A 16555-nucleotide genomic window follows, 5' to 3' on the forward strand; every position below is an offset into this window, starting at 1 on the left:
ATATATTCGTCCTCTGTAATAAGTATAACTGCAAATACATATCACCTGTCTATTTATATGATTCCCTTTGAAATTCAAAGTATTTTATTTTACTCGTGTAAAAATGTTCAAAGAAGAGCTCCATACCCTTGACCAGCTGCCCGAGGGGTCCATGGCACAGAAGAGCTCAGCAGCCCCTCTACTAGAAGGAAACGTGCAGCAGGAACGGGCAAGTCTTGTCCTAAGGCTATACCTGCACAGTATACTAACACGCTCAATGCTGGCCAAATACAGGGACGATAGAACAAGTGGCCAAAAACGTAAAAAAAGTTCTGGTCCCCGACGTATCACATGTCCTTTGGCACGACATTCACCCTTCTGGCTCTTTCTCAGAGCACAGCCATTTGTGCTCACAAGGTGCCAGGCTCTGTACAAATCGCTCTGGGAGCATTTACTTCCTGTGATCCTCACTGCCACCTTCTGTGGGTGGCATACTATTATTCTATCCATTTTACAGATAAGAAAATTGACCCTTAGAACTGTCACCTAATCCATCCACAGTCCCACCCAGCTGGAAAAAAGCATAAATGGGAAATATTTCTAAGGCCATTCGATTTCCTATTCTGCAAACTGGGATAATAATCCCTACCCTACTTACCCATGAGATTTTTGTGAAGCTCAAATGAATGATACTTAATACATTAGATTTAAATAGTACTTTCCATTTTCTAAAACAAGTCACCAATATTTTACAATTATTATCATTACCATTATTGAGATACTACAGTTGTCCCTCAGTATCCAGAGACCCCACACGGATAGGATGCTTAAGTCCCCGGATGCTCAGGTTCTGATGCCCGGATGCCCGTATCCGCAGGTTCCATATCCGTGGATTCAACCGACTGTGGATGGTTAAGCATCGTATGTGATGCGCGGTTGGTTGAATCCGCGGAAGCAGAACCCGTGCATATAGAGGGGCCGATTGTACAGCAAAATTTTGAATTTTGAGAATAACCAGCAAAAGATAATATTCTATCAAGGGGACTTTAGAATTACATTTTATGTTTAAGTGCCAACATAATTATTACAAAGGGTGGCTGGTGGACTGTGTAAAAGGATCTTGTTAATGCTAGATAGGGATCAGATCAAATTAATACTTGCTTGTTGGTGTTCTGCTACAGAGCTTGAAAAGTTTATTCCCCTTAAGTAAATGCCACACATGCACCCTTCAATCCGGCAGCAGGCTTTTAATTTATTTAGCAACTTTTTCCTCCTAGAGGCTGTACCGAAAGGGAAAATTCAGTTCACCTCTGGCGAGGTGATAACAAGTCCTAGATTGGAGCGGCCTAAAAGAACACGGCTTGATCCGCTGCCCAGCATTATAACCTCCTGCTCCTTTCTCAGTAGCTCCACGGAACGTTCTGTGCAGGTGTCCAGGGACAGTCTCGCCTGACCTCTCAGGGTCCACTCACCTGACTCACGATGAAAAAGATGACAGTCATGGCAGCACAGGCCAAGGTGATCAGCATGAGGAACTTGAACCTGAAAATTAGCCCCTAGTGGGAAAGAGAGAAAAAGTAGTTTAACATTCCACCAGCGACCACCAATCCTTTTATCAATGTAGAAATCTATACAAAGCTAATTTTAAAGGAATCTATAAAACCAAATCCCTAAGTGTGATGGTAAAATCATCTCACACGGGATAATAATCTCCTGCAGAGGTGGATGCGGCTGAAAACTTCTTGGGCCAAATATTTCCTCTGTTGGTCCCTCTCCTGAAGCAGTGGGCGCGCAGCCTGCCGATTAGATTCACAGCACGCCCAGAGGCCGCTAATTTCCCTGCTAGGCTGGTTATGCTTCTCTGCAAGGGCTCAAAGTTACCAAATCCAAGTCTTCTGTGGTGGTAATAGAATTCTGCTCCAGTGAACAAAAAGAAATGTGCATATAATCAACACGAAATGGATCTGGTTGAATTTCCAGCTCCAGGGACGGGCAGAGCTGCAGAAAGTGCCGGGTTCCCCAGAGAGCAGGATGTAAGGGAACCCGTGTTTCAGGGAGGGACGCCTCTCACTCGGGGGCTCCTATGTGCAGATCCACTGCATGAAAAATCCCTGTGGTGCTGCGGTTTCTCTTTCTCTTCTCACAGAGGAATTAGGCCCATGTCTCCAAGGACAGCCATTTAGGCGGGAGCCCAAGGGATACTTGACAAATTACGAACGTGTTGCCTGCATGAGCGATTTGAGGTGTCTCGTGAATGAGGCACATAATCTATAAACACAGATTACTGAACTCTCTCTGAGCACCTGCTGGATATTGCAGGGGAAATGTGGCCTACTGGAGTCTGGAAATCAATTACCTGGGTTGAACCCGTCTTGAGGCTGATTCTCAGCAAGGGAACCTCAACTAAAGCCTCACCCCAAGCCACAAACCCGTGGACCGGAGTCACATCTCCCCTCTAGGTAGGGTGCACCTACATTCCATCCCCAAGCTGCAGAACCTGCCGAACAAGTTTCCTGCTTACTGGGGAGAGAAAGAGATTTAGACCACAGGAAACCCCAAGATTGAGACAGGCCAGCTAGACGCCTCTCGGAGTAGAACCGAGCTTCTTATTTTGTCCAGAGATCTCACATTATATAAGAACCTCTCAACGTATACTTGAAATAAAGGCTTCCGATCTCCAGGTGCTGGTGTGTGTTTGTTTACACATCAAGCAGGAGATACGGAGCACCGGTTCCTGAACGAGCCAGGAGGTTTGCTCACCTCATAGTGCAGCCGCCGGACTTTGCTCATGGCTGGCAGGCTGGACTGCTTCCCACTGATGTTCCGAAACACCTGGAACACCATGAAGCAGAGAAACAGGAAGTACAGGCAGAGGCAGATCCCAGCCACGATGATGAAGGCCATCTGACGGGGGCCTAGTCAAGGAAACGGCAGCTGGCTGAGGACACGAACACGCCTCCTCAGCTCTGTCGGCAATACTCTTGGTCTCCAAATATTTAGGCAGTTTTCAGGGGGATAAAGTATTAAAATGGGTCATTCTAATGCCAGTGCTAGAGAGGTTTTCTGACACAGAAGTACCACGGAGAGGAATATTCCTCATTGCTTTCTAAGCCCAGTAAAAGGAGGAATGGAGCCTGGCTTGTTAGAAATGCAGAGTCTACGGCCCCCAGGCCTACTGAGTCAGGATCTTGTTTGTAACAAAGTCCCCAGGAGAATCATATGCACAATCTATTTGAAAAGCACTAAAATATTGGATATTGGTTGCAAAATGCTGATCAGGTAGAAAAAGCTGCATTGAACTCAAGAGAAGAGTTAAAATACAGGGTCCAGGACCTACTGCGGGTCTAGGGACTCAGATTCTCCGAGGGCTAGGAGACCCAGTATAACCACGTTTGGGACCCAATGGGCTAGTTCGTGCATTCCACGAGGAAGAGACTGAGACCCTGGAATCAGGACGGATGGAGTGTGGGAGGTGCGCCCGCAGGAGCTGCAAGGAATTTTGAAGGTCTTCAAGGAAAACCAGAGATGAAGTTCTGTTTGCAATCTTCTGTCGCCACAAGAAAAATCCTGTCAAATGGAACGAGGAGCAGAAGGACACATGTGGCGGGGGGCAGGCGGGGAATATACTTTGAGACCCCATAGGGTGGCTCCAAGACCTATCTTGAAAGCTCAATCTGGAACCAGGCTTGCGGTAGAGAGAGCTGGCTTGGGAGGCAGGCAACTTGATCCCAACTCCTTTCTGCTACAACTCTGCCCCCAAGTTGCATGTTTTAAAATATTTTAACAAGTGTGAATTCAGCACATATGTTTCATTAAATAATCTATCTAATGCAGTTCCTCCTTCTTTCCTGAAAACAACAGTACCCTGGAGTGAAGGGAATACAATTATTTGCTTTAGGACTTGAAACTGAATTTGCCTCCCTGGACCTCCATCATATCTGCAGAACGAAAGGGCTGAGGTAGGCTTAACATTATAGATACTCCCCATGTTGGGCAGCTAACTTTTTTTGGTGGGGGATAGGGGAGAGTGGAGCTCGACTCCTCACCTTTAAGGTAATGATACTACTGATCTCATTTGCTCACAAAGCTTCTGGGACACTAAGAAGCCAATATACACATCATGGCCGGACAGTGGTACCATCCACCCAGCACAGGACAAGATATTATCCATCAAGAAAGAATACAACTCAAGGCTGTCTCCCCATTCCAGAGGAGAGTATTTTTCTCTTGAAGCACTTAACCTATTATTCAGGAAGATAAAATATTTAAATCCACCATCCTAAAGGGATAAGCTAAGACTGTCGCTTCTGCTTCATGAAGATGACTCAGACAGAGTTTATGCCAACCAACCAGAGGCTTCAGCGATGCCTCTGGAACTAATCCCCTTAGTCTTATCTCCACTTGGTCTCAGAATGAAGAGCTGCAGCGTGGTATGCCAGCACACCAAGGTCACTGTAAGAAGTCTCGCTTCAGAAACAGGCCCTCCCACAGGGGCCCAGAGATGCACCTCCGTGGCTCCAGGGAAAAGCGAGTCATGCTTCAGTCTGCGGTAAACAAGTGTAGAATAGATAATTCAGACTGGCAACTCCGATCCCTCTGCCATGCGGACGTGGTGCAGCCTCCTCATTTTGCCTGCTCTCACTTGGGCTTGAAAGCAAGCATTAGTTCTTTCATTATTTGTCTTAATTGTGCTGTTATCTTTGGTCTAAGGATCAAAGCTCTGGCTGAGCACATATGGAGAACATTAGCAGGATTTAGAAAATGATCCTGGGGACCGGGCGGCTATGGGAAGAAATAAAACCCTGAGCCCATCAAGGAAGGATACAGCCAGCTCTGTTCCAACATCTGTGGTCCAGATACTGTAGAAGGGATTCGTGAGTTGTACCCCTCTACAAAGAGAAGCGACATGGAAAGGCAAGACACAATTAACACAGAGGAAAAGGAGAACTTTCCTTTCTACATAGTCTTCGCTTTCTAGCTGCAGGGGTGGCCGCTGCACTGTATTGAGACTAAGAAAAGTCACAAAGGACTTAAAGAGATACAGAGTTTGAAGAATATGATCAGCCCAAATACTTTGCATCTCTAAGGACCTTAATCTTTGATTTAATCCAGTCCTTATGGAGGATGTGACCTTGTCCGATGCTTTCATCCCACAGGCTCCCGACCACCATTCTCCTTTTCAAATCCTCCTTCGAAAGAGCTGGGAGTGGACACAGTGATGTGCACTTCAGGCCAGAGTCCCACAGGCACCTGCTCACCTCTCACACATGTCAAATATGAAGAGGCAAAAAGAGCCAACAGCAATTGGTCCAACTTGCTTCCAGTACCCTGCTATGTGATTCCGTTCATGCTGATCCTGAGGAAAACCAAAGTGAGAAATGAGATAAACATGAGGAGAGCAAGCAAGGCTACAGGTGAGTCAGTCATTCAGGCAATCCCTGCTGACCACCTGCTGTGTATCAAGCATCATGCCAGACTCCAGGCTCCAAGGATGAGTAAGACCCAAGTCTCTTCCTAAGGAGCTCACTCTTGTCAGCCCATCCATAAGGCTCTCACAGTAATAAGAACAGGATGCTACAGAACATCAAGAAAGGCCCAGGCGGTGGAAGTTTCATGGTCCACAAAATAACTCATTGAGAATTAAATTCCTATGTGAGTTATCACGTGTGTTTGTTAAGGCAGGGTGGTCTCCAGAGGACGAAATGGAGACTCGAAGGCATTCAGAGACGTCAAGTGTGAGAGGTCTCTTCTGGTTAGGAAAATAGATGCGCATTCCCCTTATCTTCATTCAAAATAGAATGGCTCCTCTGGATAGACATACAAGGATGCTAAGAGATGGAAAAGGAAGGAATATAAAGTGAGAAAAGGGGGAAAGTAAAAGATGATCTTAGATTCCAGGCTGGGACCCAGGTGGGACAGTGCACACCAGCTCCCTCAGGGCAATCATCTGGCTGGCTGTCCTGCTGCTGTCCCTGAGTCCCCGCCACTCCCAGTCCCTGCAGCCGAGGGCTCATTCTCAGTGCATCACTGCTGGAGGACCCCTCATGCCCACCCGGCAGTAGGCAAAAGCTGCTTTTTCCTGCTTTTTTCCTCTCCCTCTCTCCTGGAAGGGCTGCAAGGCTTCGGAAGCAATGATCACACCATAATGGAATTTAAAAGCAGCCTGCTCAGCCATGAAGCCCATGGGCCTGACATGAGGCCTAAGCTCCAGCTGGCATATCATCTTAGCCACAACATGATGATGGCACCACTCTTATTTTCATCCACGGTCCCTCCAGTCCCTCCTGAAATATCACTTGGTATCTGTGCAAACTGAGACCAGGGAGGTCACTATTTCCGGGTGATAGGGGTTACTAGGCCACCTGGACAAACCGCCAGCTGGAAAGAGCTGGGCCCACATTCTCTGGGTGGTTACCTTGGTCCTGGGGACAAGCAGAGCTGAAGCCGAAGGACAAGAAATCCAAGCCGGAGGACAAGAAATAATGATAATCATTAACATTTGTGTGTTTACTTTCTGTTAAGTATTACATTTAAATCTCACAAAACCCCTACACATTAGTGTCTAAGTCCCATGTATAGATGGAGAAACTGAGATTCAGAGCAATAAGTCACTTGCCTAAGGCCACACAGCTAGTTAGTAAGTGATAAAGCAGGAATTTGAACCAAGGGTCTGAGTTCAGAACTCACTCCTGTATCCACTTAGTTTATTCTGCCTCACCCACTGTCCCTTCCCCAGGGGGCTTTTACCATCATGTGCTCGCCACAGAAGATAATCCAGAAGGAGAGGAGCATTGCATAGAAGATGCCCTGTCGGATATCGCCAAACAACAGCATCCAGGTCCAGTCGAACCCAATGGAAAACCATTCCACTGGGATATTGATGAAAGTCATGGAAATGCCAAGGGCAAAGATGACTCTGATGGTGAGAAAATATCAGGAAAGCCACGTTATTCATCTGGAAGGCAGATTTTCAAAAATCAGGACCCAGTTTTTGGAATTGAGATGTTATATGTTGGGACTGAAGCCATATGGTCAGTTTCTTAGCTCTCATGATGGGTTTCTACACAGAGATGCAAAGTGCCTTATTTTGTTGGCACCAACTGCAGAATGAAGAAATAGACTGTTCTATGTAATTGAACCTAAACTCCTCAGTGCTCTGAACTTTATTTTGGTACCACCTCAGATTAAGAGCTTCCCACGTTTTTACTCTCCCTTGCTTTCTTAAACAGACTTCATTGAATATAATTATCCCCTTACCTATTCAGATTATTGTTAACCTGATCATTAAGAAAAGTCATTATTATTATTATGATATCCTCAGCAACTATGAATTATATAAGCATATTTATTTCAATAATAAGTGACTCCAAACAATATGAAATGCAAATTCTTTTAGCGGCTTGTTTTTAATTTGCTTTTCCCCATCACACTATTAATTGCCCTTTCTCTATCAAAATATCATTCATTTTATCACTGATTTATTCATATTTTCATTGATATCCATGAAATATATGTGTTTATTAAGCATGGATAACGTATCAGGCATTTTGTCAGGGCTGTAGACACCTAAATGAACAGGACCAGTTCTCTCACTCACAGAGATGTATTTAGTGGCTGGGCCACATCAAGTGTGACAAACAATAGGACAGAAGCATGCACAGGCTGCTACAGGACTCCAGACTGTGACAGAGGCAGAAATTGACCGGAGTTGTGAGTCAAGGTTAGGGAGACGGAAGGGCCTTCTAGGCAGAGGGAAGAGCCTGGACGGAGGCACAGAAGCCTGGGACAGCCTGAAGCATTTGGGGATCCGCACGCAGCACACATCAGGAAATGACAGGACATGATACCAGAGAAGTAAAAAAGGCTGAGCTCGGGAAGAAACCTGTATACCTCATTGGAGAAGCTGAAATCTATCTTGAAAGGACTGAGGACCCAATAAGAAGGTCAAACAATGAGGTGACACCATTCATGCATTCCTCAGTCAACAAATTTCCATTTACTGAGCTCCTACTATGTGCCAGTCACTATTCTAGATGCTGGGGCTCTAGCAGGAAACAGAGCAGCAGGGATCCTGCTCCAGTGACGCTTGCATTCAGACAGGTGAGGAGAGAAAAACAAATGTATGTATTATGAAGAAAAAGCAAGCAAGGTAAGAGAATGGAGGGCAACGGGGTGCTATTTTATATAAGGCAGACAGCAAAAAGCCTCTAAGATAAGAGACGTTACAGCAGGGCCTGAAGGAAATGAGGAATTGAGCATTTCAAATAGAGAGAACAGCGAGTGCAAAGGCCCCGGAGATGAGAGCATGCAGGCATGTCTGAACACCACCAAGGGGGATGGTGAGTAGTGGAGAAGACAAGAGATGACATCAGAGGTGGCCAGGGTCCAGGGCAAAGGAAATGAAAAGCCAATAGACAGCTTTGAGCAGAGGAATGACATGATCTAATTTATACTTAACAGGGAACACTCTGGCTGCTGTGTGAATAGAGTGCAGGAAGGAAAATGGTGGACGCAAGGAGAGCAGTTGAGAGGCTATTTCCAATAAACCAGGTGAGAAATGCAAAATGATGGTGAGTTAGATGCGGGGGTAGCAATGGAAATGGTGAGATTTCCTAGTGGGTTGGATGAGGGGATGAAAAAAAGAGAAGTAAAGGGTGACTCCAACATGTGTAGCCTGAGCAGCTGAACGGATGGAGCTACCATTTCCTAAGGCGGGAATGCCTGGGAGAGGAGCAAGTGTGAAGTGGGAGGAAATCAAGTGTTGTTTTTTTGTACGTGCTACATTTTAGTGCAAGTAAAGATATTAAGTCAACACATCTGGAATATTTGGGTCTAGAGTTGGGAAAGGCTGAAGTCGAGGATATAAATTAAGAGTCATCCGAGTGTAGATGATTTTTAAGACCATGAGACTAGAGGAGATGACCCAGTGAATGAGCAAAGCTAATGAAGAGAAGCGGTCCAGTGCCTGAGCCCCAGCTCCAAAGTTTAAGAGGTTGGAAAGATGGTGGGAAACAGCAATGGAGAGTGAGTGACGGTCAGCAAAGGATAAGCAGGAGAGGGGCGGAGGAGGCTCTGTGAAGAAAAAGGGAGTGCTCGAAGATGTCAAATGTTGGTGACGAGTCAAGAAAAGTGAGGACTGAGAAATGATCAGTGGATTTGGAATGTGGAAGCCACTGGCGATCCTGTCAAGAGCAGTTTCAATGGGGAGCAAAATGGGCTCAAGAAAGAACAGGAGGAGAAAACATACCAACAAGTTTTTGAGGAGTTCTTTTGTAAAGAAGAGCAGAAAAATGGTGTGGTGGCATCAGGGGGGAAAGTGGGAAAAGAAAGAGTTTTAAGAATGGGAGATGGTATGGAGTTAAAGTTTACATATTAATGGGGACAATCTAGCAAAAAGAGAAAAGTCAATAATATGGGAGAGAAAGGGGATCTATCTATCTACAGGAGCATCATCCTTCTGGAGGTGGGAGGGGTTGGGCTCAGTTAGGAGCAAGGCAGTTTGTCCACTGTAACAGAGAATTACCTGATTCAGCCAATGGGAATGAAGAGCAAAGACAGAGTAGAGAGCTGGACGTATGAGCGAGGTGGAACCCCCTAGGATTTAGTAGTAATGTGATGTGAAAGCTGAAGGAGAAATGATTCAGCTGATTCCTGGCCAAATCACCAGCCCAAGTGACACACCGACCACTTGTACTAGACTCCAGCAACCAGGACCACGGCAGGTAGATCATGCGAGGCCAGTGTTCCTTAAGAGTGCTCCGAAATCAGCTCTTACTTTTCCAGAAGCACTGGGGGTCGGGACATCATGGTGATCCTCCTCCAGTACCACACCATAATGATGAAGATGCTAGGCGTAAGGAAGGTCTTCATGGCAAACCACACCTTGGTGAAGCCTCCATTCTGGTGGATTCCCTAGGCAGAGACCAATCATAATTCCGAAGGTGAAGACATCTTAGTGTTATTTTCTACCAGCAAATGCATTTTGGAGAGAGGCGAGGGGAGACATTGTCTGCTGAACTTTCAAGATCAAGAGCTTTCACATTCACAGCAGGTACTGTCCTCATACACCCCTGGCCCCTCCTCGGGCATTGTAGAAATATAAATCAAAAGGGATAAAATAGACCTACTCTATACTAAGGGAATGATTGAGAACATGAGCAAAGATTTTTCCGTAAGGTTTTCATTGAAAAATTGAAGACATCTTAGATGCCCAAAAGGTTGAGATTGGTAAAATGCGTTAAGCTAAATTTATACAGTGGAATGCTAAGCAGTATTGCAAAAGTGTGCGTGTGCGTGTGTGTGTGTATAATATTCACTATATACCATTAAATGAAAAAAGCAAGGCACAAAAGAGTCAATTGAGTAAGATCTCATTTAGAAAAATTCTGGAAGCAAAACCTCAACGTTGGTTATTTCTCTAGGATATTACAGGTAATTTTTACGTTGTTCTGTGTGTTTACTCGTGCTAATTTTCTACAATAAAGATATATTTCTTGTGTGATTTTTCTTTTAGATTAAATAAAATGGTCTCCTTACTCCATGTCCTAATTTTTCCCCTTTAAACAAATAAAATGGAAAGAAACTGAAACACACTGCTCCCTGTAACGTTCGTGCTTGCAAGGTGACACGTGTGAAAAATAAATTACTTTTACCTTGGTGTAATTCATTATGCAATCGTGGTCATTACAATAAAATCTTAAATGGCACAGTAATGGCATTTCTGTCTGCTTCTGTAATCTCTCACACAAATTTCCTATCTCAGCTGTCATGGGTATGTTATTATTCCTGTCTCTCAGATGAGACAACAGACACGGAGATGCCCAGAGCGAGACGGAGGTCCCCTCCGATGCCCACGCTCAAGAACGAGTGTTCCTAGCAAGTGCTCTAATGTCACAGGCCACCTGGAGCAAGGGGATTCACTCACCACCAGCCGGATATCCTTGATCTCCCCGATGCCAACGTTGATTTTCTTCTTCTCATTGACAGGCAGCCGGATGTTTAGAAGGTAGTACTTGTGAGCCACAGACCCGATTTCCATGAAAGGAAGCACGTCACATTCATAGTAGCGGCCCTCATGCTCTGGGGTCTGGAGGAAGGGCAGAGGTTTGAGGAAGAGACTCCATCTGAACTGTCTCGCCTCTGCTTCCTGTCACCAATTCTGAACAGCGAATGCTTAAATGTGTACTTTAGAGGTCCAGGCAATAGGCCACACTGGAAGTGTGGTGTCCACCAGCTACCCCCAGCCCCTCCCCCCAGAAAAAGCAGCCACCTTTCAGGTAGAACCAGAAATTTTAGGTAAAAAGCAGAAATTTCTACTCTTAATATCTTTCTCAGCTTTTCAGTCCTCGTTCGAGCCTCGCAGCAGACTAACCTGGTCTCCTAGCGCTACAAGAGCTTTTTATTTGAGCATATCACTGGGGACCTCCAAGGCTCAGTGGAACAGTCAACTTCATCAATGTTCGGGAGGAAGCCCTTGCTAACGTTCACCACATTCTTAGACAATGGCTAATTATTTTCACAGTTTTGGCCTGCAGGAGAAACTACAAGAAGCTGAAAACATCTTCTTTTTATTGATTTGATAGAAAAAGAAGCAACTCAGAGGGACCCTTGGAATTGGGGAAGACAGAAAGGGATGAAAGGTAATAATGGGATTAGTTTGTTAGAGACACCCACTCTGAATTTCCTGCCTCCAAAATTTCCTAACTGCTCAAGAAGCAAGATGTCAGAGGGGAGCAGAAATTTTAATTAAACAAAAATTTAGCCCAGTTTCTGGAAAAGTCTCTTGGACTTCCTGTCCAATGACTAAAGAGGTACTGCCCAGAGCACGGCGGTAGGAGATTAGAGAGTAGGGGGACAGGTTGCTCTACCTCACCAGGACTCCTGGTGATGTGTCCCTGTCAAGGGGAGGGAGAGGGGGTAAATATGAGCATGTAGAGCCATGAGCTGTAGCAGCCAAGGACTTTTCCCTGATAAAAGAGATGAGTGTCTGCCATCAGCGTTGGGTTTGTATAGCAGCTTCAATGTTTGCTTGGTGTATACCTCCTGATCAAGTGACAGGGGAGACCTAATTTGTTGTTCCTAAGCCTGAATTCTCAGCACTTCCATAATTTTTTTGGTGTATTTTCAGAGCAAAATGTCCAGTGGAGAAATCAGGAGGAAGATAACAAGCAGGCTACAGTCTAACTGGTATGTGAAGGGCCTCTGCCCCTTCTGTGATCTTGGGGTGTTCTTTATTGGTCAGCCAGAGGTTAGAATAATATAGAGTCTTTGTATAGAGACAAAAGACACACATGACAGAAGCAGAGGTAGGGCAGCCATATATCTGGCTTACGCACTTCCACTCTTCCCTTCCCCATCCACAGCAGACATCACCAATCAATCGTGATAGTTTTTCATCCTCTAAGGTTTGAGGGGCTCTGATCAGAACTATCAGCAATTAGACGTGGCTTGTGAGATTGAAAAATTTCTTCTGTGGAAAGAATCCTGCTTCTTTTCCAAACCTCAGCTGCAGGCTGGATGGTTCTTCCTGTGCAGATTGTCTTCCTCTCCCCTCTGCTCCTTCCTCTCTTATCCTTACAGTCAGGGCTAGTTTTGGGGTGTGCAGGAACTCTTGAAAATATGCTATGGGCTCTAGACCAGCCTTAGATTCAGCTGCACTGACGAGGCAGACTACCCTCCGAGGAGGGCTTTCTGATGTGTTTCCACTCAGGGTCTTGTTGGATTTCCAGAAACAGAGTTCAAGTGGGAAGGGAACAAAATTTATTTAGTCTAACGCCACTGACTTGGTTATGCGTCTCACCCAAGGTCCCAAAAGTAACAGCAGCCTTCCCAGTCCAGCCCCCAGCTCTGACGGGGAGGAAGACACTCGAGAATAGCAGGAAGAAAGGACTGGTGTTGCCTCAGATGTGCCTGAAGGCAGGCGTTATGCTGTGACAAGGAGGGCACTGAACAACCAGGCAGGGGACAGACTCTAGTCCTGACCTTGTCCTTTGCTGGGTACCTTACGAAGGCCACCCACCTCATTGGCCTCACTTTTCTTCTAAGTAAAACAGGAAGGTGAAATAAGATGATCTCTCAGGTTCCTTCTAGTTCCCCATCATGCGCCTCTGGGTGTCTTCCACTTCCCTGTCCCTACAGAGAGGGGACCACCACCACCCCATGAATTTATCCAAGGTCAACAAATTAGATGCATTGGATTCTGGGATCCTGACCTGGCCCGCATTTCTCAGACACAAATTCACTGTATCCTGTCGGGCCTTTTCCTCATGCACCGAGGTTCTGCCTCCATCAGTATTTAGGGCATTTAGGAAGAAAGACACTGCCCCCCTCCTTTCCTCCCCTACCCCCTTCCACCTCCCCCAACTCCAGCATGAGACTGGCTAATTAGGACAAATTACAGCAGGTGGCAGCTAGACCTTTTTTTTTTTTTAACTTCACAATCCACCAGGGACTAAAAAGCTTTAAAGCAATTTCTCATTTAATCTTCAGACTCAAGACGAAATCTCACTGCAATCAAAAAGCAGAGATTTGATGATTCATTTCCTTCACACTTTTCAAGGTTTAATATCTTTCTTGAAAGGAATCAACACATCCGAAAGATAATTAAGCTGCCATCATTAAGCAGCAGTTGCAGGCTGCTTGATGACCTCCCCCTCACTCTGCTGCTCGGCGCCCTCCAAGGGGGGAAGTAAGGTGAGAAACGACTGTTCCCCTTTCTGAGGATGAAATTCCATATCCCAGAGATTTATATCCTTCAGCGTAGCTATTCAACCAGTCTCACCTCAGAAAGATGCAGTCAACTTGCAGTGACAGCTAGAAAGGTTTTAATTAACTTCCTCCGTTGCTTACAAAGATCTGAAAATGTTAGCTATCCCCCTCTCCTGCTACCTCCAGTTTCTCTCTACCGTCCATGTTTACCTACAGATTGCCCCCAAGGGCCTACCTGAAACAATTCCAGATGGCTTTTTGGGGTGGGGGGCTATATTTGGTCCTCAGCAGAGGGTCTAGGGTAGTGACTCTCAAACTTCATCAAGCTTAAGAGGAGGAGTTGAAATCCTATTAAAACACAGATTCCTGGTCCTACACTGAGATTTTGATTCAGCAGGTTTTGAGTGTGACCTAAGAATCTGCATTTCCTACAAGCTCCCAGCTGACACTGATGCTGTTGGTCCTCAGACCACTTTCTGCAGCTCTGGTTTAGGGAACCCGGGGAAGAGAGGCTTAACAAACTCCAGGTGTCCCGACAGGTGCTTCTGTGTAGGGTGTGTGGTTTGCCCCTGAGATCCTGGTGGCCCATCTGGGTAGCATCTCCTTTCATTCTCAAACATGTCCCAGACTGGATGTTAAAGGATAAGGTCACCCTGCTTATGTTCATTATCTCTTCTAGTCCTGATTAAGACTTCCAAGACAGGTATTATTCTCCCATTTTGCAGAAGAGAAACTGAAGCTCGGACAGATTAAGTAAGCTTGCCAAGGACCACGCGGTCAGTAAGTGATACAGCCTGGAATTGAGGCCAAGGCTGTTTTGCTCCAAATCTACACCTTTAACTAATGTTAATACTGTGAACCTGCTGCACCCCATCTTACTCCTGTTCAGGGTAGGTTGGACCCGGCTGGAACACGGTCCTCAGAGGCTCCAACCTGCTATTCTTACCATCCCACAGGGAACCCTAACCTTGCCGTGATAGGCAAGAGCAAAGTTAGGAGAGGCCAGTGCTAGGAGAGGAGAGGAACTCAATCCATCAGTGGAGCGGGCACTACGAAGCTGTCCAAATCCTTCAGGAGCAACTGATCTGAAGATGTCAAGTGACAAACAACACGATCAAGAATGTGCTTCAATGCCATCCTGCCTCTCCTGCACCCCACACAGAGAGAATGAGACCATCTCTGTACCTGAAGGCACATCAGAGACCACCGAGCAGACGGTGCGCCACGTCTCCAGCCTTGAGCAGTGTGAGCAACCCTGAGCAACAGTAACTATGGCTCCATTTCACCTTCACTGAGACTTTCAGGAGTGAGTGGGTGAGCAGGGGTGGGGGATCAGAATCTCGGGGGGCAGTGTGAGAGGGAAGCCTTGGCATTTGAAAAGAGCCCCCTGCTAATTTTCATTTGTTCCTTATACCATCAAATCCAACTGTCCTCTGAGGGTCACTGAATCAACCCTCATTTTCATTGATGAGGAAGCTAAGGCCTTTGCCCAAAAGTGTCTCCCTATTTTCAGTGCAGGACAGTAACCTCCCTCCCATGGGTGGCTAAATGAGTCCTCCTGGAAGAGGCAGAGGAGCGAGAGTCTTAAAGATGGGTCAGAAGACTGGACTAGACTCAGAAGATGAGACTAGATTCCTCCCTCAGGTGCTCGTTTTGTCTGTGGTGTTCACTGGGCGTTCTGGTCTTCACACCGGCCCACTAACTTTGGAACAGAGAGACAGCTGAGAAACACAGCAGCAGACACAAGCTCTGATGCAACACACACAGATTCTCACACCTCAGAATAACTTAGCCATGTTCTTCAGACACTTTCAGCTATTAAGCAAAGGATCAAGAGTTTATTTTTATGGAGGTATTCCAGAGAAACAACTAAATCACTTCACAGAGACAGTCCTTCTGTTCTTGCCCCCTTTGTAGGGACATGAAATATCTACATTGCTCTTTTCTCTAAGACAAAAGATAACCATCTACTTTTGTGGGTCCCGCATGCTAAGACATAAGAAACACGTCTGTTAACTGCAGAGCAAATCTCCCATAGACCTGGAGAGCAAATAAAAACTCCATCAACCTAGACATCAAGGTATCCTACCTTGGGGGACGTGAAGGTGCATTTGAGTTTCCGGGGCACTCTCTCATGGGCCATTTCAGTCCATTCAGCAAACGTATCATCACGGTAAGCCAGGGAAACATCCATGGAAACTTCTGCATTTTCTCCTGCAAGAGAAAGGATGCACAATTCAGAAATGGCTTCTGGCAAGAGACTTTGGAAAGAGTTTAAAAATTCTTATAGCCTCTGCCATGGAAACCAAGACGACAAAAGAAATATATTAGTTCCTCTCAAACTCCAAATCTGAAGGCTTAAAAGTCACAGGATGGATGTCGAAGCTGGATGCGGTGTCCTCTGCTATAACTACGCCACCATGGAGTTAAAGAGCTTCCGCTTAAACTCCTCCAGAGATGGGGGCCTCACTCTGAGGCAGCTCAGATGGTGAGACTCTGAGTCTGTGATCAGCACTTATCCTCCACTAAGTGGTCCTAGTTCTGCCCATAGTTCCTTAGGTATTGAAGCCCATGCCTCATCTGCCTGTCTCTTCTCTCCTCTCTGAGAAACGTGACCAGGTTTTTCAACCGTGCCTCGGAGTCATGATTTCAGCACCTTTGGTGCTGTCTTCTGGACACACTCTCGCCTGAAAGCACCTTCTTAAAATTTCCCCCAGGAAGCTCTCAAATATAGGATCTGCTACTTTTCCAAAACTCAAAACCCTTCTTCACATTATGGACAATGTTAATGTAAAAGATGAGGGTTTTTCTCAAATTAAAGACTTCTACACAGATGGGAATATAATAATGAGCACATAATTGTACAAAT

General features: G+C 45.8%; 1 protein-coding gene across 1 annotated transcript in view; it reads right to left on the bottom strand.

The window, feature by feature from the left end:
- The window catches only part of WLS (Wnt ligand secretion mediator), a 92906-nt gene that overhangs the window by 16088 nt on the left and 60263 nt on the right, over positions 1 to 16555 (bottom strand). Inside the window, exons 3-10 of the mRNA XM_046645344.1 lie at positions 15776 to 15900; positions 10904 to 11065; positions 9755 to 9891; positions 6727 to 6895; positions 5238 to 5335; positions 4805 to 4868; positions 2740 to 2883; positions 1452 to 1535 (exon numbers count right to left, since the gene is read on the bottom strand). Coding sequence (XP_046501300.1) covers positions 1452 to 1535; positions 2740 to 2883; positions 4805 to 4868; positions 5238 to 5335; positions 6727 to 6895; positions 9755 to 9891; positions 10904 to 11065; positions 15776 to 15900 — 983 coding nt within the window. The remainder of the gene's footprint in view (positions 1 to 1451; positions 1536 to 2739; positions 2884 to 4804; positions 4869 to 5237; positions 5336 to 6726; positions 6896 to 9754; positions 9892 to 10903; positions 11066 to 15775; positions 15901 to 16555) is intronic.

The sequence above is a fragment of the Equus quagga genome, chromosome 18, assembly GCF_021613505.1.
Source record: "Equus quagga isolate Etosha38 chromosome 18, UCLA_HA_Equagga_1.0, whole genome shotgun sequence".
NCBI lineage: Eukaryota > Metazoa > Chordata > Mammalia > Perissodactyla > Equidae > Equus > Equus quagga.